Source organism: Vanellus vanellus (genome assembly GCF_965231255.1).
Source record: "Vanellus vanellus genome assembly, chromosome: 2".
In the NCBI taxonomy this organism is placed as follows: domain Eukaryota; kingdom Metazoa; phylum Chordata; class Aves; order Charadriiformes; family Charadriidae; genus Vanellus; species Vanellus vanellus.
Window position 1 is genome coordinate 140,440,180 of NC_138906.1, and position 22,570 is coordinate 140,462,749.

The 22,570-nt window shown below is 41.5% G+C and overlaps 1 protein-coding gene across 1 annotated transcript; it reads left to right on the top strand.

Annotated features, from left to right (window-relative positions):
* Nucleotides 1-604: 604 nt before the first annotated feature.
* LOC309686418 (carbonic anhydrase 13-like) lies at nt 605-21,419 on the top strand. The gene is given in 10 exon segments (XM_082499072.1): nt 605-794; nt 6,940-7,137; nt 7,482-7,516; nt 7,518-7,531; nt 8,246-8,271; nt 11,062-11,180; nt 14,527-14,622; nt 15,785-15,847; nt 16,724-16,879; nt 19,189-21,419. Coding segments are annotated over 10 exon segments (852 nt in total). The 5' UTR covers nt 605-763; the 3' UTR covers nt 19,303-21,419.
* The last annotated feature ends 1,151 nt before the right edge of the window (nt 21,420-22,570 follow it).

Sequence of the window (22,570 nt, forward strand, 5' to 3'; positions counted from 1 at the left end):
CTGCTGCTGATTGAGATCGTTACGGGAGCAGTGCCGCAGTTCCAGCTGTTGCTCTGTTCACCGCTGGCCGCCGCCGAGTGAACCGCCACGGTGCCAAAGCGCGGCTGGGACAGTCCCTAAAACACAGGGTGGGTTTTTATTAAAAAAAAAAAATAATAATAAAAAAATTGCGAGCGGGTTTTGGGAAACCTTTCATTCGTATGGCCCCCGCCTGTAAAAGCTGAATCTTTCTACGGCCGGTTCCAAAAATTCCAAAGGGAACTGGGCAGCGGTGCCCATTCTGCTTGACTTTCGGGGGGGATGGGGGGGTGAGGGGGTGGAGAATCCCCAGGAAGAGACACTTATTTCCCCGTCTTTCCTGGCCCCACAGCTGACGGCCTCGGCGGGAAGGTGGCTGGCTGGCCCGGGGGTGACAGCACTGCTCTGTCGGAGCGGTCCCTTGCCCGGCGGCACCGCGGCTGCCAGCCGGCCGCTGCCCCCGGGCCCCCCCCGACGGCGCTGCGCTGCGGGGAGGCTGAGCGGCGGAGGGATGGGAAGGGGGGCGGGGGACGGGGACGGGGGACGGGGGGGGTAGAACCGGCAGGGATGGGCCGGGGGGCCGGGGCCGGGCTGGGCGGGCGCGGAGCGCTGGAGGCTCCTTATCGGCGCCCGAACATCGGGGCGTCACCGCCCGTCGCCTTCAAAGCGGGCGGCGGTGCGGCCGCCTCTCCCGTCCCATTCCGTCCCGTCCCGTCCCGTCCCGTCCCGGCAGGAGACCAGAGCCATGCTGCACTGGGGATACGACGAGCACAACGGTAGGGAGGCGGTGGGGGGCGGCGGGCCGGGGTGGATAGGGGGGGAAGCGGTGTTCCCCACGGTACTGTCGGGGCGGCCGGTGCCGCCGCGGCCAGCGGGGCAGCCCCGAGGGCGCGTCCCGCAGCTGGGCTCGGCAGCTCCCCACCCCCCCCCAGCCCCCGAGAAAGCTGAACGAGCTGAAATGCTGTCGAGGCTTTGCAACGTGATACCGAGCAGATTTTTGTCTCGGCATGATGCAAGGCTGGCTGCTGGGAGAGGTGTTTCCACGCGTGCGGCATCGCCTGCGATAGTCGGGTCGGGGTTTGGCTCTGAGTTGGAAAATTGGGGTGTCTCGTTCCCTGTAAGGGTTTTGTTTGCCCGTCTGATTGAATAGTTGCACGGACATAGGCGCAGTGGATGAGATGGACACGGTGATGAGGGCTGCTCTACCTGTGGCAGCACCTTTCCGACTCTGGCTGCCTTCTGCTTCTCTTGTCTGGTGGGAAATACCAGGCACTAGAATCGGTCATTTGAATGTGTAACTATGCACCTAAGCGGAGATGCTTTTGGATTTTAGTTTGTTTCATGGTTTCCTTAATCTTGTCGGTCTTTGAAGTCCCAAGATGTGCTCATCAGCAGGCTTAAAGACTTTCCTCTGTTTTGCATTGTAAGTCATGCAAACGCTGCTCCTGTGCGCAGACCGGCTCACAAGGCGTGCAGGTAGAAATGAAAGCGCTTTTCTAAATTGGAGGCTTTGCTCTGATAAGGTAAATGGAATAACTTACGTTATCTGTTATATTACACAGAGAAATAAACCACCATGATAGTAAAAGGCGAAAGCTGTTATGTTTGCATATACTCATGCCTATAGGAGTATGCTTCATATGTATTGCTACTTGGAGTTTGGAACACTCTTTTGCGCAAGTGCTACTTTTCCTTCCTGGTCCTTTTGTTCAATCTTTTCTGGATGGATATACTTTTCCTGAAAAACTGGGTGGTGGTGGATAGCAGTGATGTTGCAATGATTAGGTGTGTTATCTACTGTTGTGCAGTCTGCTCTACCCCTCCCCTGAAGACGTAAATACGTTCTTGTTTTTCAAACTTGTTTCTCCATATGTTTTCCAAGAGTGCTGTGGACTTCACCTGCACCCTCCAGATAAGAAGCCCACTTTCCCTCCCTTATCCTATCCCTCCCCCTTTGCTATTCTCAACTTCTAGGAAGGGGAGGGCACCAGAATTTCTATCGGGGTGGCCCTGGAGCTTGCTGGAGGCCCCGTTTCTCCTATAAAACTGTCCACTGTCTGATAGCATATTTGGGGTGGAGTTTGAGTTTCTCCCTCTCCTGCTCTCTTGGAGCCCCCAACTGCTGAGATTCTTCATCAGTCCTTCCCCTTTCCCCTGCCTCTCACAGCAGACTAAAGGAGAGAGGTGTGGATACCCAACACTTCACTGCTCTTCACCAGCACCAGTTTAATTTTCAGCTTTTTCTCTTTTTATGCCTTCATTTTATTGGGTTTGCTTATTTCTTGTTTTGCTGAACTGCAAATGCAGGAGATATTGCTGATTCTTGAAAAATTTTGTTGCCTTGCGTGGCCCTGAATAGCTGCCCTGAGACTAAGATGAGCTTTTGTAGCTAAGGAGGTAGCAACAAAGTGAAATTAATTAAATTTGGTGGAGTCATATGTTAAAGTTGACTTCCTGAAGAGTTGGAAAGACATCTGCACATCTGCATTTACTCTGAGTTCTGCTTTTGTTACTTGCAGTGATAAAAGCACTGTTTTTCTAAACTGGGAGAAAACTCATTTGCTCCTTAGCAATAATAACTGCAATACAAATAATTTTGTGTGTGAAGTAAACTGTTAAATATTACGCATACATGTCTGCATATATGGTATATCTATGTATAAGGACATGGTCTGACTGGTATACATGGAACTACATGTTCTCCCCTGCTTTGATGCACGTATTTCTGAAATGCAATGAGGCTTTATTTTATTCCTATGCAAACTTTGGCCTTTGCTTTCTTGCCACTGTTCTTACCTCACAGTTTTGATGGTGTTTATGTATGGAGATGTAATACTGGGATCTGGGAAACTGGCTTCAGCGTGGCACCATGCATGCATTTCTTTGCTGCTCAAGGTTCCTGTGAAGAGGGGAATGTTCTCACCCCGTCACAGAAACAGTGCCCTTAGTTAACAGGGGAATTGCCTTAGTTAAAAGAGAAATCAAGAATCAATTGCCTACACTTTACTATTTGTTTAATAAAATATATGGAACGTACTCATGTGTTGTGCTTTGCTGCAAAAATGTATCATGGTCTAGTTACAGCTGTAGCACTGAGGTGTTTTATAAATAAAAAGGGGTACGAATTCCTTATCTTTTTTTTTCTCCCTGAGAATAATTACATAATTTTGATGTCTGCTTTAAAACACAACACTTAACTTTACCCATTATGAGTTTCCAATTCTTTTTATTAGAGCTAATCTTATGGTAACCTAATGTGCAACTAAATTACTTGCAAACCTAACTCTATAAATTTAAGCATTTTTGTATATGATAAACTGAGCAGTGGATTCTTTTAAGAAATAAATGAGGATGTGATCCTGCAGAGGTCAGGTCATACCAAACTAATAAACTTTCTGCATATAATAGCAAACTGTCCAAAAAGTAATCGACTTTTACGTACGTACTCTCTTTATGCAAGTATAGAGGTTTACTGACACTGAACTGTATTCCGTGACTTCTCCGCTAGGCTTGTTTGAAGTTAGTCTAGCCTTTTGATGGAACTCATCACCTTTAGCTCCAGCTGGGTAAAAAAGCACCGTTGTTAGGTGCTGTAGTGAGTTGTATTTCCTGACGAACTCATAACCACCTTCCTTATGAGATCTCGTTCATGAACCGAATGTGTGCGATGCTGGGGGGTACCATAAGTAGCGATAGCCTAATCTAAAAGTGACAGCGGTGTGTAGCGTATCGAGTAACCCTGTGTCCAAAGTAAAGGCACGCAGTCTTCAGAGCGGGTGGTTCAGGTTTTTATCCTAAGTCTTGGTCACAATGGCTTTGATTGGTAATAGCTGCTAGGTACTCTCCTCTAGCAAAAGAACATTTTCCCATCAATAGAAGGGAATTTCATAAGTTCAAAAACCGGTATATTTAATCAAGTTCCTTCAGTAAATTAAAAAATGAAAGGAGGTGAATCGTCGAGTTACACATTCCTGGGTATGTCTTAAAGTACGTAACTAGAAAATTAAACTGTACATTATGTTGAGACAGAGGCATATAAACCAGGTCCAAATGCAGAAGAAATTTTCACCCGGGAGATCCCACTGGCTTAAATCTCATTGTATGACATGCATTTGAGCATCACGTCCACGTTCCTCCAACTGTAAGGTGTTATTTTCCCAGAGTCATACACAACGTTTGCTTTGGAATGAGGTCCATAGTGGGGCACTGAACAATGGTTTTCCTACACTGGCAAGAGTATAATAATTGTATTAGGTTGCTGGTAGAGAATCCAGTAAGGAATACCTCTTGATATAACCAACTGGTAAAAAATGAGCTTTTTTTTTTTGCTATTTTTCTGTATATTTTCAAAGGTCAGACTTCTGTCAGTCTCGTGTTGCTGGCAGGTGTTTGATCACCAAAGCAAAAGATGATTTTGGTCATCTGAGCTAAGGACAAGTACAAAAGCAGGTACAGTGTCTTTTTAGAACTGAAGTTTATTGTTGCATAGTTAGCTAATTCCAGAATCGCAGCCTCGGGTCCTCTTTTTGGCACATCCATGTTATTTACGAAAGCAAGTAATTCATATTATTTACTGTACAGTAACTATAGTTATTGCTGAGATGAAGCAATAGGACCAAGTAGTTAAGCACATAAATGTATTTTGGCTTTCCTCATCTTATGAATATCCTAAACACTAAAATTAAGTAGCAATAAGCTTTTTCTTAGCATCCTAAATTGCAGCAGTTAGTTAGGTATAAATGACGGAGTGGTGCTTCTTCAATTAATAAAATGGTACATTGCATCTCTAACTACAAGGTACTAGGATCTAAACACAATTAAAATTTGCTAAACTGTATGTAATTAAAATATTGAATAGCTTTGATGACCATTTGTGAAGCGAGAAGAATTAAGTTTATACAGCTTTCTGTTTCAAACCAGTAGGATTTTTACCTTCTTAGAAGTGGTTCGCTTAATAAGTTTAGTTAACAGAGTCATTAGCAAAAGGACTTTTTAAACCACTCAAGACTGAAGGCCCTTGCCTTTGTTCTACCTGAGGTTTAAATGTTAGGCTGGTCTTTACAAGCTACTCCTTCCCTCTTCCATTTTTGGGTGCTGCTCGGAGGCGAGTCAGGCTCAGCCCCGGTGGCTGAGCAGGCGGCTTCCCCACGGCGCCGTGGGACAATTCCCTCCCTGATTTACTGCCGGGGCGCTTGTCTTATTTTAGCACCTGCGAGTTTCTGAGCTATGTTGACTTCTATTGAAGCCGAGGAGAGACAACTGCCTGGCAGCTTTTGATGTTAGGCCATTAATCACAGTGGAATACTTTTTAATCCTTTTCGTCACCATGTTTGTTTATGTGCTAAGCCATCCAGAAAGACCCAAAACAACAGGCTGATTTTTACACTGCCATCAGTTACCTTCCATATAGGGAGTTATGAGGATTTTCAGTAATGCAGGTGTTACAAGACCAGGTTCTGATGCTCATATTTAAGTTTTTCTTATATCCAGTCTCTTTTAGTTGATTTATTATCCTTTTTACCTGTGATAAGCCTTGAGGAAAAACAGGTGCTATGCTCTTTGTAATACTGAAAGATCATTAGCCTGGCAGATTTTCCCTTTTCCTTTGTCCTTTTTCCCTTTTTCCTTTTTCATTTTTCCTTCTCCCTTTTCCCTTATCTTACCCTCTTCTCCATCCCAAACCTTGTTTGTTATCTTTACCTTATAGAACATACTCCCCAAGCAATTTATTGTTCCTGTTTTTTCTTCTATGGCTTTTTTTCTCATTGTTTATTATTCAAATATGGTAACAATGGCACATATATTCTTGATGATGACTCTCTGATGTTTAGTATATAAGAACAGACACCTCGCACGTCTCACCGATGAAGCTTTTCTTTCTATTTTCGAATTACATTTGCCATTTTTCTCTTGTCCATATTGTTGATTTACAGAGATAATCATCTTCAGCTGACTTTTGGCTTAGCTTGCATGGAGAGAGGAAGGTTAACTTGAGATGGCTAGTATTGATTAACAGCTTCTTTAGCATTTTAATTTCTAGCTAACTCTGGTGAATGGTAGTGCAAGTCTGTGTCTGGAAGGTCTACTCCCGTTTATCAGTAGGAGGTAGTCGAAATCCAAACCTTGTGCAGGCACCATTGTCCTGAGCATTCCTGTTCTTTGCTGATTTTGTCAGAACCATCTGTCGTTCATTTTAGTGACCAGCCCAGCCCAAACCACAACAACTAGTGTGTGCGTGTAGACTTTATGGTTAGAGGGTGACTCTCTTGTGTTGTGACAGCTGGCTGCAGGGTTGATGGGTTGGAATGAGGTGATCGGTTGTCAGCGATGCTGAGGTTGCAGGCACTGCCCTCAGGCCCCAGGAGAGTCCACGCACCACTCAGCCTTTTTATCGTTTTGACATCTCCCCACCTCATTCAGCATTGTCAGTAGAAGATGTGTTCTCAGGACTTTTGCAGCCAATGACTAAGGTATAAAAAAAACCTTAATGCAGGGATTTTGGACAGGTAAGAGGTAATCCTTAAAGACATGAGACGTGATACTAGGCAGAAATGGTGTGTTAAAAATTTATTGGGGAACAGTACTCGTTGGATACAGGATGCTTGATTTAAATGAGCATTTGTTGGATGTCTTGTGCATAGTTAAGTCTTAACTGTGAATAAATAAATTTCTACCTACTGCATGTGGCCTTGTTCAAAGGCCAAATACAGTTAGATATACCATGCAAGGCAGATAAAGAGGTCCTGAGAGCTGCTGTTGCAATGTGTTGCAGCAAAAATAGCTGAATATTTTGATCCGTGTTTTTCTGATGCACCCTTTTTGCATTTAAAAGATGCAAACAAGAACGATTCAAGCAGAGTCTGCTTTCATTTGAAGCAGGGTGCTGCCATCAATTTAGACTTCTTCTCCGATGTGTTGCAGGGCCTGCCCACTGGAAGGAGGTCTTTCCTGTTGCTAATGGAGACCGTCAGTCACCTATCGACATCAAAACTGAGGAAACCAAGTATGATCCCTCTCTCCGTCCTCTAAATCCGAATTACGATCCGGCTTCTGCTAAAATCATCCTTAACAATGGACACTCCACCAGTGTTGAGTTTGATGACACCGTCAACAAATCAGGTTAGTCCCTTTGCTGTTGCACTGTGTCTTCTTCCACCGTTTCCTGAGTAGAGTGCATACAGCCTGGGTACGTCTCACTGCCGGGTACAGACTCCTCATAAACAGTAAGGCTTTGCTCCTCCGGATGAGAGATTCCTTTTTTCCTTTTCTTTCAGCATGATACAATGTGGGAACATATTTGGACATGAGTTGGAGGCTGCGTTTCTCAGAAAGAACTAGGATTCCCTTTTGACCCACCCCAACCTGCTAGATAGTGCCAGTCCCCCTGTTTGAACAGTGTTGTGTGCAATTTTTCAAATGCTGCTCTCTCTCACTGCAGATGAATCCTTTGTGTCTCATTACAGGTTCATTCCAACCGAATCGCTCAAGTCTCTTATCTTGACTTTAGCTGCAGGTTTGGTTATATATTTTTTCCCTTTTTTGGAATCCATGCCTGGACCTCTTGTGTCAGGAAAGAGCCAATACAGAACAAATGAAATGTATCCCAAGTGATCCCTTTTCTTCTCTGAAAAGTGTTATTGTCCCAGGCTTTTCTAGGAGTATGCAGCTTCCCTTTTTGCAAGCAATAACTCTTATTTAGAAGTTCTCTGGTTTAGCATAGTTTTTTTAATGTTAGTGCCTTCATCTTTAAAACCTTCTGTTAGATGGTAGGCAAGCTAGCACACCTGCCCTTGAAACTGTAGGAGTGCAGATTCTTCAAGCAATAAAATCCTCTTGTGGTTGCACGAGGCTTAGCTGAGGATCCAAGCCCATATGAAGTTTTCACAAGGGTCAAAGCCAGAGGAGGACTGGTGTGTGGTCACCCTGTCCATTAGTCCTGAGGACCTGCTAGCTTATAGTAGCAACAAGGAGAGACATAGATGGAGACAGCATCATACTTTGCTTTCCTGGGCAGTCTTAGTTTAATTCTTAAATTTCCTGTCGATACAAGCAACATTGGATGTTGCCTGAAAGGCATCAGCTGATCGTCAGTGATCTGGTCTGACCTTGCGTGTGTCAGATGCCACGGGACTTCCCAGAATTAATCTCAGCTTCAAGCCTAGTAGGCATGGGTGAACTAAAGCACATCTTTTAGAAAAACATACAATCTTGATTTCAAAATTTCCAGCGATGACGAACCTACTACAGCCTTTGGTAAGTTGTTCTAATTGTTAATTACCCTCACAATTAAAAAAAAATCAAAAACACACTTTATTTCTGATGGGAGTTTGATCAACTCAGCGTTTAAACTCTTTTTCTTTTAAAAAAAAAGAAGTAATAGATATGAATATGAATACACCAAGAACCTCTTCCACTTTCACACTCCATCCAGTGACAGGGCCTGATCATAGTGTTCCTGTAGGCTTACACTGGTACCAAAGCTGGTACCACCAAAGTGGTAATTTGATCCTCTTCTTACTGCTTTCCTCAGGCCATATCTCCAAGGAGATAGCTCATGTCATGGCAAAACACTGACAGATGTTGATCAGATAATTGACAAATGTAATCCCCTGTCTCCTTCAGGAGACTCCTTATCTTCTATGCATGGACTAGATTCTTCAGTCCACATACATGGCTTTACATTTTGGCCACTACCATGCCTTACTTATCAAAGAATTCAAATCCTTCTGTATCCATAAACTGAGCTATTCACTATTTTCCCTAACATTTGTCACTGACAAACTTTATCGGTAATGTTTTTGTTTTCTTTCAGGTCATTGATCAAAAAATACTGAATTTTCTAGGGCCAAAATTTGGCCTCTGGGGCACCCCTGTGAAGTAAGAACTCCTGCCATATGGTGGTTTTATGGAAAAAAAAAATCAAATTAATTATTACTAAGCACATTAGCATCTTTTAATACATTATTAAGTGACTTCCATATAAACTGTTTCTTCACTTTGGCCAGCATTGAAACTGGGCTGTCAAGTCTGTAACTGTTTGTGTAATTCTGTTTATCCTCTTGGGTACCACATTAGCTCCACTGTCTGAAATGGGTCTTCTGATGCTTCAAAGACCTCTTCTTCCAGCTCTTTTCAAACTTTGAGATACTCATATTTGCCTTAAAGAGCTTCTGACTTTAAAAACCTCTTCCTTAATTACTGTTGGAATGGAAGGGTTTTACCATCACTATATGAAGTAGTACATCATCAGGCCATTTTCCACATTTTTCGGCAGAAGTATTTCACTGAATGCTGATGCATTTCTACGTAATTGTTTTCCCTCAGCCACTTAGAACACTGATCTTTACACATTTCTAGGATCATTTGCCTCCAAGTTTTCAGTCCTTGAAGGAAGGAATTTGTTTTAGGCGTGCCACTTCCCTATCCCCTTTGTTCACTAGGTTTATAGGCTCTGTAAAAGCAGGTTTTTGAGTTGAAGTTTTAAGGAGGTCAGATATGTTTCCCCACAGATAAGCAGTTCCAGTTCCTTTTCATTAGCCAGCTTACTTGTGTTAACAGGTAGGCAACTTAAGAAATTCTTCTTTTATCTTTATTTGGTGGTATTTTGTTCCTAACAAAGTGTACATTTTGGACTAAACCTAGAAGAGAGAAAAACCTACTATTGTCCTCACTAGTGCTCTTGATTTAAAAACCATCTGGTTAAAACTCCTATCCTTTCCCCTTAAAATCCCTATAATGAGCCAGTAAACCAGCCTAGAGGAATTCCCAAACCCTCAGAGGAGATATGGAGCCAGGAGAGTGGGGTGATTTGTTTTATGGTGAATAAGGAATCTTTCTGAATGTGATTCACATTCAAGTCTCTGTGCAGGGATGGTTTGGTTCCAACTCTGATTAGCAAAAGCAAAACAATGAAAAGCCCACTCATATCTGTGTTAAGTTGGCTAGAATAGAACAGAATAGAGAAGAATAGAATAGAATAGAATAGAATAGAATAGAATAGAATAGAATAGAATAGAATAGAATAGAATAGAATAGAATAGAATAGAATAGAATAGACTATTTCAGTTGGAAGGGACTTACAACGATCATCTAGTCCAACTGCCCGACCAATTCATGGCTGACCAAAAGTTAAAGCATGTTGTTAAGGTTGTTGTCCAAATGACTCTTAAAGACTGACAGGCTTGGGGCATCAACCACCTTTCCAGGAAGCCTGTTCCAGTGTTTGACCACCCTCTTGGTAAAGAAATGCTTCCTAATGTCCAGTCTAAATCTATCCTGGCACAGCTTTGAACCATTCCCATGCGTCCTGTCAGTGGATACCAGGGAGAACAGCTCAGCACCTCCCTCTCCACTTACCCTCCTCAGGAAGCTGTAGAGAGCAATGACGTCACACCTCACCCTCCTTTTCTCCAAACTAGACAAACCCAAAGTCCTTAGCTGCACCTCATAGCTCTGGCTAAATAAGTGTCAGCAATATTGCAGTTGTACAATGCATATGTAGTGTTATTTTATTTATATTAATATACATTCCTTTTTCTCAAAATTCAATCTGATGTAACCGGATCTAGTTGCAAATGAAGGAAAGAGCCTTGAAATTTTTTTTAAGCTCCACCGACTTTCCTCCAAATTTCAAAGAGAAGAAATTATGTTTATATTATATTATTCTGATCCTCCCCTTTATTCAAAAAACCTGTATTTTCAGCTTAACTTCTCAGTGATTCTTTTAAATGCATTCACGAGAGTAAACCACTTGCAAAACAGAAATATTTTCCCGTCTTCTGAGAAATATCCAACCCATAACAAGACAAACATGGTGATAACAACATACCCTTTAGTGAGTCGTAACCCATTCATCTATACATAAATGCAGGTTTGAAAGTCATATCCTGGACAAGTGAGGGTTTCTGTAGCACTTCAAAGGGAGACAGCTTTTGCAAAGGAGTAGGGGACTGTCCGAAGACTGAAATCTGGTGTGAGGTTAGAGGATGTGGGTAGTGGCTCCTGTTCCTGCAGTGAAGCCTTTTCCTCTGCTTGGGTTTCCAGTGCTGACCGGGGGGCCGCTCAGCGGGACCTACAGGCTGCGCCAGATTCACTTCCACTGGGGGTCCAACGACGAAGCCGGCTCCGAGCACGCGGTGGATGGGATGAAGTACGCGGCAGAGGTAAGGCTTTACATGGAGTCATCTGTACCTCTAAGCTTGTGACTAGTTTTCCATTGTAAGAATAATGTTGCCCCTCCTCTTCCCGCCTTTCATTCTCCCCCCATGTTATCAAAAGACAAGCCGTCTTCCTGAAGTGTTGCACGTTTGGTCCTTTCTCAAAGGAGAACCTATTTGAAAGCTTTGGAGAGGATTAAAAAAGGAGTACAGAAGACAAGAGCTTGATAAGAGCAAGATTTAATGTTCAAGAGTTATTTTAAACTTTGTCTTTCACTGTCTCTTCCTTGGAGAATATTTTCCAAGTCAGCTTCAGTTACAAACCACAGAATGATTTGATTTGGGGCCTGTGCAACGTAAAGTTTATGCCAGACTTAGGAGTGTTGCGTTTTGCGGTGCTTTTAGCAATGTGATGTTTATGGCTGACGTTGAGAACCGCCCCTTAATGTCTGTGGGGTGCCTGCTGTCTGTGGAGGTACTGCGTTCCTGCGGAGGCAGAGTGCCACGGGGAGAAGTGCACCGTCGGCTCTGGCACGGGGAGTTCCCTCCTGCTCTGTCTCCTTTGGTGCGTTTGAGTAGTCTACAGTAAAAAGTATTCAGTATCTGCTTCCTCTTTGCAAATGGAAGTAACGTGGAGTATTTTGATGAGACTGGGATCTTTAACAACACATAGTTCAGACAGTGAAAAGTTTTCTGGGGTTAAAAAGAAGGAAAAAGTATAAAAATAAATGTTAATGGAAAAGTAAGAGACAATACTAAAGAAGAAAAAAATGAAATGTATGCACAGTGGTGTGATCAGATTTTACTGGAAATGCTATAAGAGATAGTGGTCAGAAAAAAAATCAGTTTTCTAAGACTAATGGGGAAAAGTGACATTTGCAGTGTTTAAAGGCTTATGTTTTCCACAGGAACCAGGTGAGATGGAATATAAAGAATTAATAGAGGTGCTTTAAAACCATTAAGTACCAAAACCAAATTTCTAGCTGAGAAAATATATATATGTTTCCCATCTGAGAAACCAAACGGAAGGAGAAAATATCTCTGAATTTCTAGCCAGTCTAAAATCCTTTCCGTTACCTGTTGGTTGGGTAACCCTCCACAAGAAGCTCTCTAGATGTCACTTTGGCTTTGGGATAAGAAACCCAGAATTAAGATCAAGGCTTCTGAGTACTGTTCACACAAAAGAAAATACCTCAGAAGGAGACATGAAGATGGTTTCAGTGCTCCCCTTCATAAGGAAGATGTGTAAGATTTCAAGAAAAAGCATCAACTGAGTCGAAGAAAGAATTAGTGTACAGGTAAAGAAGACTGCAAGGCTCAGCCCCCTAAGCCCACCAGGAAGCAGAAGGCATCCGTGGCTCCGTTTGTTGTGGCAACGTATGGTCTGATCAAGGTCTCTTCACAAGCTGCAGTGACAGCGCGGTGGTAAGACGGGATATATTCCTTAAAGAGAAGTCGCAAGCCTTTGAGAGTGGTGAGAGTGGGGCTGTACCCAAAAATGTTTCACAGCTCTGTTTGTTTGGGGGTTTTGGTTGGGGAGGGGATTGGTTTTGGGGTGGGGGTGGGGGGGTGGGGGTGGCAAAGCTATGAGGGTGTGGGAGTGGGCTTTATTTAGTTGTGGGAATTTTGCTTTTTGTTCTTCATTGTTTTTCTGCTTTTTAAAATCCATAATAAAAGTCAATTTTGACTGAGAGTATCTGTTTCCTTTTTGTGTATGTAAAAATGTAATTCTTTAAAAGTTGTTCAATGTAGCTTTTGTGAACTTATAAGAATGAGTGGTGCAGGTGCTCTGAGCTCCAGGATACTAATGCATCTGAGAATGCTTTAGTCGATTGTGTTCTCCTCCCAGTTTAATTTATAATATTTTTAGCAACTTTCCTTCAAGGATCTCCGAAGCTGTGAGCCCGCATGTGTTTCATCATTACCATACATGTATTATTATTGATTTCAGTGGAATTCCTTGCTTGCTGGAAGTAATGTTTCAGCACTTTAGAGTCCAAGTGCTTAGCAAAGATTAATTATACCCTGTAACATGAAATAACAGCTCTGTTTTAGAGGTATGGAAAATTAAAACTCATAGGGGTTAGGCAAGAATTGAGATTCGGAGTCAAAATCTTAACACTCCTAGATTCCTATTCCTAACACACAGATATGTTGCTTCCATAGAAAGCCTTTAAAGCAAGTTCCAGCTTTCCTAAATTACTCTTGCTTTACAGGTCTTGAAGTGCTGTATTCCAAAAGCAAGCCTTTTTTTTCAGGGGTTCATCCCAGTTTCAGTCATTCAGTGGAGCTGCTTTTCAGCACTCCTAAAGAGTAAAGTTCAAACTCTGAAAAGACGGTCACCAGTTTTAGAAAAGCCAATCCCGTGACCTGTTTCTGACCCTCTATTTCCTTATCTAAAAACTACGGGTAGTAAGATTTACTAATCCACTGAGGATTTCCAAGAGTAATTAAAGTTTGTAAAGTACTTAAGATTAAGTGCTGTGTGAGTGTTTGTGCTATCTCCAGTTTGGCAGTTGGACCGTTGCTCAAGGCTGGAATGTCTCGGTGCTTCCCGGGAACCAGGAGCTCCCACTGCGGAGCGTGGCCAGGATTTAGGAAATTTGGCTTAGCAGAAGGGACAGAGGTGATGTGGGGGTAGACATCATGGGCTTTTCCTTTCTCCACGTGGCTCGGTGGTGTCTTTAAGCTGCTTAAGCAACTACCACAGGACAGTTCCAGAATAATGCATGTTGGAAACGCAAATACTCAAACCTGAGATAATCAAGCTGCTTGTGAGGGCCTAACTACTGGTAATCGTAGAAAACGACATTTGGAAAGTATCAAAAGCGAAATTTTGATGTTCAGCTTAAACTAAACAAGGGAAAAGGGGTCAGTGCAAGTTTAATGTGTGTTCCTCTGCCTGTTTTCGAGCTATTTGTGCGGCTGATTAAAGCTACTGAAAGCTTGATTAAGGAAAAAGAGGAGCAACTAATAACATTCTCATGATTTTCAATCACTTTCTAAAATCAGCTGTACTAAAAATGGATTTAAAAGCTTTAGTTATATAAGCATGGGATATCTTGTCTTAGCTTCACTGTTCAAAATCTGGGGACCCAACAACAGTTTGCCAGGCACTGTAGTGTGTTGATTGCTGCTAAATTTTGAATAATCCCCACCACTGGAAATGCTTTTTGCCATTTGTATGAACTCCATATTTATCAATTTCAAAAAAGAATTGCATTTAGAAAACTGAATGACTCTGGATGCGGAAGAGTGAAGTAGAGTATCAAAACCAGTAAAGTTGTAGTATTAATTTGTGACTATTTGAGTTCAGCGGGAGTTGATGCTGTCTGTGTCTCTTGCTTTTCAGCTTCATGTGGTCCACTGGAACTCAGAAAAGTATTCCAGTTTTGTTGAGGCAGCTCGTCAGTCAGATGGATTGGCAGTCATGGCTGTATTTCTGAAGGTAAGAAAAAAATGCCTCAGCCTTCTTAATAAATCTGCATTATGTGCCCAAAGGGATAATGGTGATGGTTGGTACAATTATTGCTAAAGAGAGACTTGTCTTATATGGGCATTAAATGATACCGTTTCCTTCATACTGTTTACTTTCCCTCAAGGATTAAAAATATCAGATTAATAGATTTTCAAGTCAGTGAAGCTCTTCAGTTTGCCTAGTCTGCACTCCTGTACAACATAAGATGTGGAACTTAATTCAGCTGCCCCTATATGGATCCCAATCACTTGTACTTCACTAACAGGTTTCTTTAAGAGGGCAATCTGATTTGGTTTGAATGCTTCTTTAACAGTTTGTTTCTGAGCTTGTTTCTTGTTTCTCCTGAAAAATAATAATAATAAAAAAAAAAAAAAAGAAAAAAAAACCCAAAACCAGAAACTGGAGAATTTCCGTATAATTGTTATATACCTCTTTGCCTTCTGTACCTGTTCTAAGCTGAAATTAAACTCTTGCAACAGCTTCATTGACTTCCGTATGAAGAAGCAGATGGAGAACTCTCACAATCCATGACAAAGGATAAGGCTTTGGTCAAATCCGTGGTTTCTGCACAGCTGCCACAGGTTCCCGAGCACAGGTAGCGCTGCTGCTGGTGCTGGTGCAGTCAGGGAGCCGTTACATGCAGCAGTTGCGAAGAAACACTTCAGTAATTCTGTCTGTCCCGTTTACATTATAATGATTCAAGGAAAGTTTCACCGGATTTCTCAGCACATAAATCCTGCTTGGGATACATAAGAACGATGTTTTCGCTGTTTTAAGCAATTTAAATTTCAGATGTAAGACTGCCACTTTTGATATCCTGCATATAAAACATGAAAAATAGATTGCTTTTATTCCCCCACAGTGTAAAATTTGTGGGTCTTTTGTAGCTGAAATAATTACTATGAGTAGCCAGAATAAATACTGTCAGTGAGGGAGTAGCCCTTCTTAACGAACCAGTACTATTTCTAAGGACCAGCCAGTCACAGGCTCGTACTCACAAAATCCATCAGATTTCACAGTCCCTTAAGTAAAGTTACGTAAAACAGTTTCATTATACATTTGCTTTTTGATTATTTAGTTTTGCTGGTTTTCTCTGGAGCTTGAGTATTTTTTTTTTCTCTGGTGTTAATAGATTGGGGAATGCAACCCTCAGCTGAAGAAGATTACTGACCGCTTGGACACCATCAGAATCAAGGTGAACAAATGCTTCTAAAAGAATATTAATATTGGTGGTTGCTTTTGCTGGTTTGGTTTTTTTTTGGTATCCTGGCTGCTACTCCCTTCACCCTCCTGTTCCCTAGTCCCTGCTTTCATATCTAACCCTGGTTTGGGACAGTTTAGGAGCATTCTTGTTAGGTAAAGTTGAAAACTAAGCAGTCAAAGAATAATTTTTATACAACAGGAGATCAGAGGAAAAGGCCAATTCCTCACAGAACCCAGTCTCTGACAAATCTGTTGCTATGAGCATAGTAACAGGAGTAGAACATACTTTATGGAAAGTTGTGAAAAAGATGAGGGAAAAGTTTCCTTCCCGCTTTTGCTGGGGTACGGGGTGAGAAATAAGCGTCATGTTTCATACAGGCATCTCTGTCCCGGTAGCCAGAACAGGGAGAAGTAGTAACCTGTGGGACTGGGAGGAGTGAATGGGGAGGGGAGCAGGTGACAGTAACCTGTGGGGTTACCCTGCCAGCCCCATAGAGGCCACGTTGAAAGTCTAACATCTTCTCCCCTCTCCCTCCAACTTCCATCTCCTGGTCATTTGTAGCTATGGGAGAGCCTATGCTAACATGGCACCTTTGATGGTGTCCTGCTGGCATCAAGGACAGCAGCAGCAAAGCTGTCGGCGAGGTAAGACCTCATGAGAAAGGCACCAGCTCACCTGCTGTGATTATTCAGGATGATCCACCCTATAGTGGAACAAGCTCTACTGCCTTCGGCATGATTTATCTTGGCCTCTTGCTTTTAAATAACATTGCCCTGCTCTTTAATTTTTTAATCTTTGTGTAAGAAATACATTTCTAAATATATTTAATCTAGAACCCCCATGAGCTTTTTTTTTTTGCCTTTCCAGGGTAAAAGAGCGCTGTTCACAAACTTTGATCCTAGCTGTCTGCTTCCCAAGTCACTGGACTACTGGACTTACTTTGGCTCTCTCACCGTTCCACCTCTTCTTGAGAGTGTCATCTGGATTGTTCTGAGGGAGCCCATAAGTGTTTGTTCTGAACAGGTATTTTTTGTCTGTTGTTTTTGTTTTTTTTTTTCCACTGTTGTAGAAATGTCGCTTTTGTAAGACTTGAAATTGTAAATGCCACCCAAAAATATATTTTTTTTGCAGACGTTGGCACTGAATACCTTATCAAATTTTCAAAAGACAAAATATGTCTATCAAATTTATCCTGACTTCTTGTTGCCTTTTTTTGCCTAACAGTTATTTATTATCCATTTTTACAAAAGTAACTACATACTCTAAAAATTAACAATCAAAAATAACCCATAAGGAACTTACGGGAAAAAAGGTTCTGGTGACACTTAGAAATCCTGGAATTCCACTCGATTACACTATTTGCATATCTTGCTCGAGCCTCTTCTCTGGCATTTTTATTTGGCAGATCAATAGTAAATTTCTTCTTGCATTCCAGATGTGTAAAACTTGGTGAATTTAAAAGAATAATAAAAAGCAAATACAATTGTAGTAAGTTGGGTTTTATGTTAGGCTATCTTCGGAAAAGTGTAATACCACATGAGTGATGTGAGTCTACTTACAGTTCTTGTTAAATTAAGCTTCATGCTATATATTAATGTTGCAACAGTGACCCCCAGTGGGCTGATCATCTTAGGTACGAAGAGTTTTTCCCACTGGAGACGCTGAAGTATGTCAGATTATAGCTTCTAATATTTGATGTTGATCAGTACGTCACCTGCAGTATGTTATCAATGTTCCGGGCACACAGTGAAGCTTAAGATTTTTGTCCCACAGCATTTGGCTCATTCATGGTCAGTATTACAAATACCTCAGAAAATTCAGCAAACTGGGCCGCATACTCAGTAGAAATGGTGACTTCAGTCTTTGCGCAAAATGTTAAAACAGTTCACTGAATGCAATGCTTATTAGTCAGGAGACCTCAAATTCTGTTTGTAACTGATTTGAAGTCATGTATTTACTCAGTGCATCCATTTTTCTCATCTGTCTCTCTCTCTTCCCCACTCCCCTCAATCTGGCTCTGTAACTTGCTGCAATGCATATGGATATAGGATTGAAAATCTGTGTTAAGTTATCAACTTCCCTAAGGCAAGCCATTGTTTGGGTTAAAAGGTTCTTATTTGGGCGAATCTATAATTAATACATTCTAAAACGTTAAATACTGTGTGCAAACAGGTTCAGAGGACATGGTGTCAGAAAATGTCAAATACAGTGATTCTTTACTAGTCATTTTTCATAGACTATATCTATATGTTGTGTATTAAAGTATAAATGTGCTATATTCTTATAAATGTAAGTGTGCATGTAGCTAAAAGTGTTTGTTGCCGGTAATGTTCACCATTGTGATTGATCAGTCATCACCATGGCTGATACTGTTTTGCCATTTAATTTTATTCCTTTGGGGCTTTACAGTTTACTACCTACTTTTTGGTGCACTTTTCAGGTTGACAGAAATTAAAAATAAGTTTTAAGTTTTTAGAAAGTCACAGGGATCCTGAATTGCAAATGTTAGCTTCAGAATGGGGTGAAGAAAGGTAGTATTGACTTTTTTAATACAATTAAGATGCAGTGTGCCATACAACTAAATGCTCTGTTATAATGGAATTATTTTTGCGCTGTCCTCCCATTGGTAACCTAGAAAGGAAGTAAGGTGGTATATAGAAATAGTAAATACTGGAAATATTAGAAATTAGACAAAATGCCAAACTTCAGGTCAGAAATCAGACTCAGGTTTCCCGAGGTTTAGACAGGGAGCTCTGATCTGGGTTTCTGCTGAGATCAGCTTAAGCAGAGAAGCTTACGCTGAGGTATGAAAAACTGCTTGTTCTGCATCTTCTCAAGGGAAAAAATAGGAATCTCTCCTGGTTTGCGTACATGTTTAATGTATCAAAAGTGCTAATTGCAGAGGCTTTCTATGGCATCACACCTACTATTCCAGGTTAATGGTGAACATATATTCTTTAAACAAGAAAATGCACACAGGTACACATAAGGAATCTCATTTTTGGCACAAAACATTCCAGAATCTCCAAACTATAAAATCAAACTAAAAAAGATATATATAAAAATGGTTTAGATTAGGTTGTAGAAGACAAGTGTGAATATAGGAAACAAATAATCCTTATGTGCAGTTTCACTCTTACACGTATTTCGGGGGATTTTCTTGGTAGTTGTCCTTTTTCATTTGCAAGGACAGAAATGGTGAAATTGCCATACAGTTCCATTCTTCCTGGTGGAAAAAAAGGTGACGAGTGTCTTTAGTATTTACTACATGCTTTTTCATTGGTATGAGCGTGAGGGTTTTCTGCTGAACCTTATGTTTCTTTTGGTTGCAGCTAGCCAAATTCCGCAGCCTCCTGAGCACTGCTGAGGATGAGGTCGCCTGCTGCTTGCTGAGAAACTACCGGCCTCCCCAGCCTTTAAAGGGACGAGAAGTCAGAAGGAATTAAAAGAGTAAAGTCAAAGTAGTCTCCCTCTGAAACCAAAGGCTGAATTAATTTTAATAGTCAATATACTTTGTGATTTTTTTTTTTTTTTGTGAGTTGTTATAACAAATAGGTGTTGTTTTATTATTGGTTACTATGAAGTCATTTCTTACAGATGAGTATGTCCTGAGTTGTTGCAGGTTCATCGATGTTAACAGGTCTGACTGTGTTTGAGTGCGTTGGTTTGGGAGCATTGCGGCGTTAGTGTTGCACGCACAGAGGGCAGTGCTAATTGTAAGGGTCAGATGTGATGAAGGAGTTGTCCAGAATTTGCCACTGAATTACTGAACAGGATCCCTGATATTAATGGCAGTAAAGGATGTTCTGAGATTATTCTGCTGGTCTCTAATGTAACATTTAGCTTCTATATAAGACTTCACACTGTAATTCTTAAGAAAAAAATATCTCAAGGCTGATATAATTTCATTGCTGACTGCTGCAATGCCATGCTTACCTTCCTGCAAAAAGCAGTAATGACTAACAACATTTAAGTAAAACAGATATTTATATGATCCTGTTGTTCTCACTGCTTCGTAGCAGCAATGATGTACTGATTGCATTTTTTTAAAAAAGCAAATAGTAAGGATTTTGTATATTGCGGTGTCATGTCAGATGGATTAGGTATTCCTGAATTCCACCAGCTATACTGATGAAACTGTCCTGAAACCGGAAAACCGCAAGGTGGAAGGGCATAGAGGGAACTGTTCTTTCACGCCTAAACTCAGTCTGTTGCATTTGCTGAACAATAAGGGACTGTAATGCTGTATCCACGCAGCACCAGACCCCTACCACTTAAAATCGTGAGGCAGGAGTAACTGTTGCTCCAGACTGTTTCATACTAGACACACGGCATGTTGCAGTGTGAGACACACGTTGACTACCTCACATCTCGCAGTGGAGCATGGCACTACTCAGGTATGTAATGTCTCCTAGGTACTGGCTGAATTTCCGCTGTCATAGCTGAACTTGGGTGGTTGCACTTACATTCCAAGCCCAAAAGACGGCATTTAGAGCAAGCCAAAGAAATCAGAATCAAGTCAATACCTAATAAAAGATCAGCCCTCAATAGCAATATGTTTAAATGTCTGTCTTTATTAATTGACTTGAGTCTGTGTTTCTCTCCAGAGCTTTTGTTATCGGAATATGATTGTTGGTTTTATGCCAAATTTATTTTTACTATTTTTAATGAACTTGCCATAGACTGTAGCTTAGTATAGGATTAGATTTACCCTCAGACTCTGAGAACTACAAGTGAAAACCAGTGATACCTGAAAGAGGCAGCCGGAGGTTTCATGGGCAGTGACTACCACCAATCTCTGTAGTACTTCTGACCAAACTCATCTTCCATGACTTCTCTCCATGAATTTTGCTTTTTCATAGGTTTTATAGTCTGTGCCTCTTGCCTCAACAGATCTTTTGTTCTTAGGTGAACAAATATGAGGGAAATAACAAACAGGATTGACTTTATATGCCTTCTTATAACTGAATAAATTAGACGTAGAGACATAGATATTTTAGCTTAGTTTAAGATAGGTAGATTTTTTTTGTTTTCTCCTCCCCAGAATATAGCTACTATTGCTGCAAGGCCTCCCAGTGCCTTCTGAGTGTTTTCAGAAGGAAAGAACACAAGTAGACCGTAGAAGAAATAAAAGACATTTGGCAGCGGCAGCAGGTACAAGTATTAACCACAGGGGAAAAACCTGCAGGCACTTTTTGTTTTCTGGCATAGGGAGAAGAATGCAGCTGGAAAGGCCTCAGGTTGGTTCTTTCTGAACAGGGACGTCTGGAAAGCGTGCATGGAGAGAGCGAGAGTGTGTTGCGTGTTTTCACCCCCTTTTTTAGACTTCATGTTGGATCTGATATGTTTCTCTATCATGGGAGTAGCTGCAGAACATGAATAAAATGTTTACAAATCGCGCGAAGGTTATAAATGTTTGTTTGCCTGAGAAGAGAAAGTAATAAGGCTACGGCTTCATATCAGAGACAAAAGTTTTACGTATTTTTTACATACTGAAAACAGTAAAATTGATCAAGTGCTTTGATATTTATAAGGATTTTGTCAAAATAAAAAATGGATTTTATTAATGTGTCTTGTATTTTCTATCGAAGACATTCAAGTTTTACAGAGAAGGCTGCAGTTTTACAACTAGTGCCTGCAGCTCTAGTTTTGGAAAAAATAGTCAGCCCTCATTTGAAGTCTGTCTTTGGACAGTCTAGTATTACACATCTTTTTGCATTCCAAGTAAAATGCCTTTGGCAGTGGTAAGACATGCAATCAATTGTACATAAGGTTTCTGATAGTGCTTTTTTGAACTATTGGCTATTTTTATAGAATTATGCAAAGAAGTTTTAGAAGAAGACATCATTCACAGTAGTTCTAATGTGGAGATGCTGTGTTCCCATTAAATTGACCCAGCATTGTACTCCATCTGGGCGGAAAGCTAGTGGTGGCATTACTAGAAATGCTGAGTTGCCTGAAATCCTTTGGGAACAGCTTCCCAGATTATTTCTCTGCTGTAATTCTAAGGTGAGAGCACGGACCCAGTCTTGGCAGCGAGCACTTGGTTGCATCCTCCGTCACTAACTTACTCTATGCCCAAGCTGCCCTGAAGCTCAGCCAGACTACACAACATGCTCCCAGGGAATTAAATCTCAAGTGTGGGCTCTGTGCTGTACTAACATGACTTTAGAGCAGACAAGGCTAAAATATGTCCTCACCCTGCCAGCTGCAGGTCTCTCTGATCAACTCTTTACCCTCTGACACATTTGGAGCCTTTATACTAAGAAGAATGAACTGCTCAGTGACCACAAAACATATAGGGTATTTGCTGAAAATAGTAGCTGTCAAGAATTGTATGTGGCTGGATAGTTGGTCACCCATAAACTTATTCTCAGAATTAAATAAACTGCAACAGAGCCTTGGGGTCAGCTCTGCTGGTTTTGGCACAGGAGGGAAGCAGCGCGCTCTGCTGTGTTTATAGCCTTCGCCAGTCATGCTCATGATGTCTTTCATGTTGCAAAGACAGAGTTTAACATCAGCCTGGGATATTTATTTATGGCAAAGAAAAAAAACAGGGCAGTAGCTGTCTTTCCGTCTGGAGAATGGTGGGCTGAAGATCAGGCAGACATCTGTTTGCTGCCATACACCCACTGTCTATGTACCTGTGCTCTCTCTGCCCCTGTAGAGATTTGTCTCTCTGTTGCTTCAGCAAACAGGATTTTGCTGGCCTTC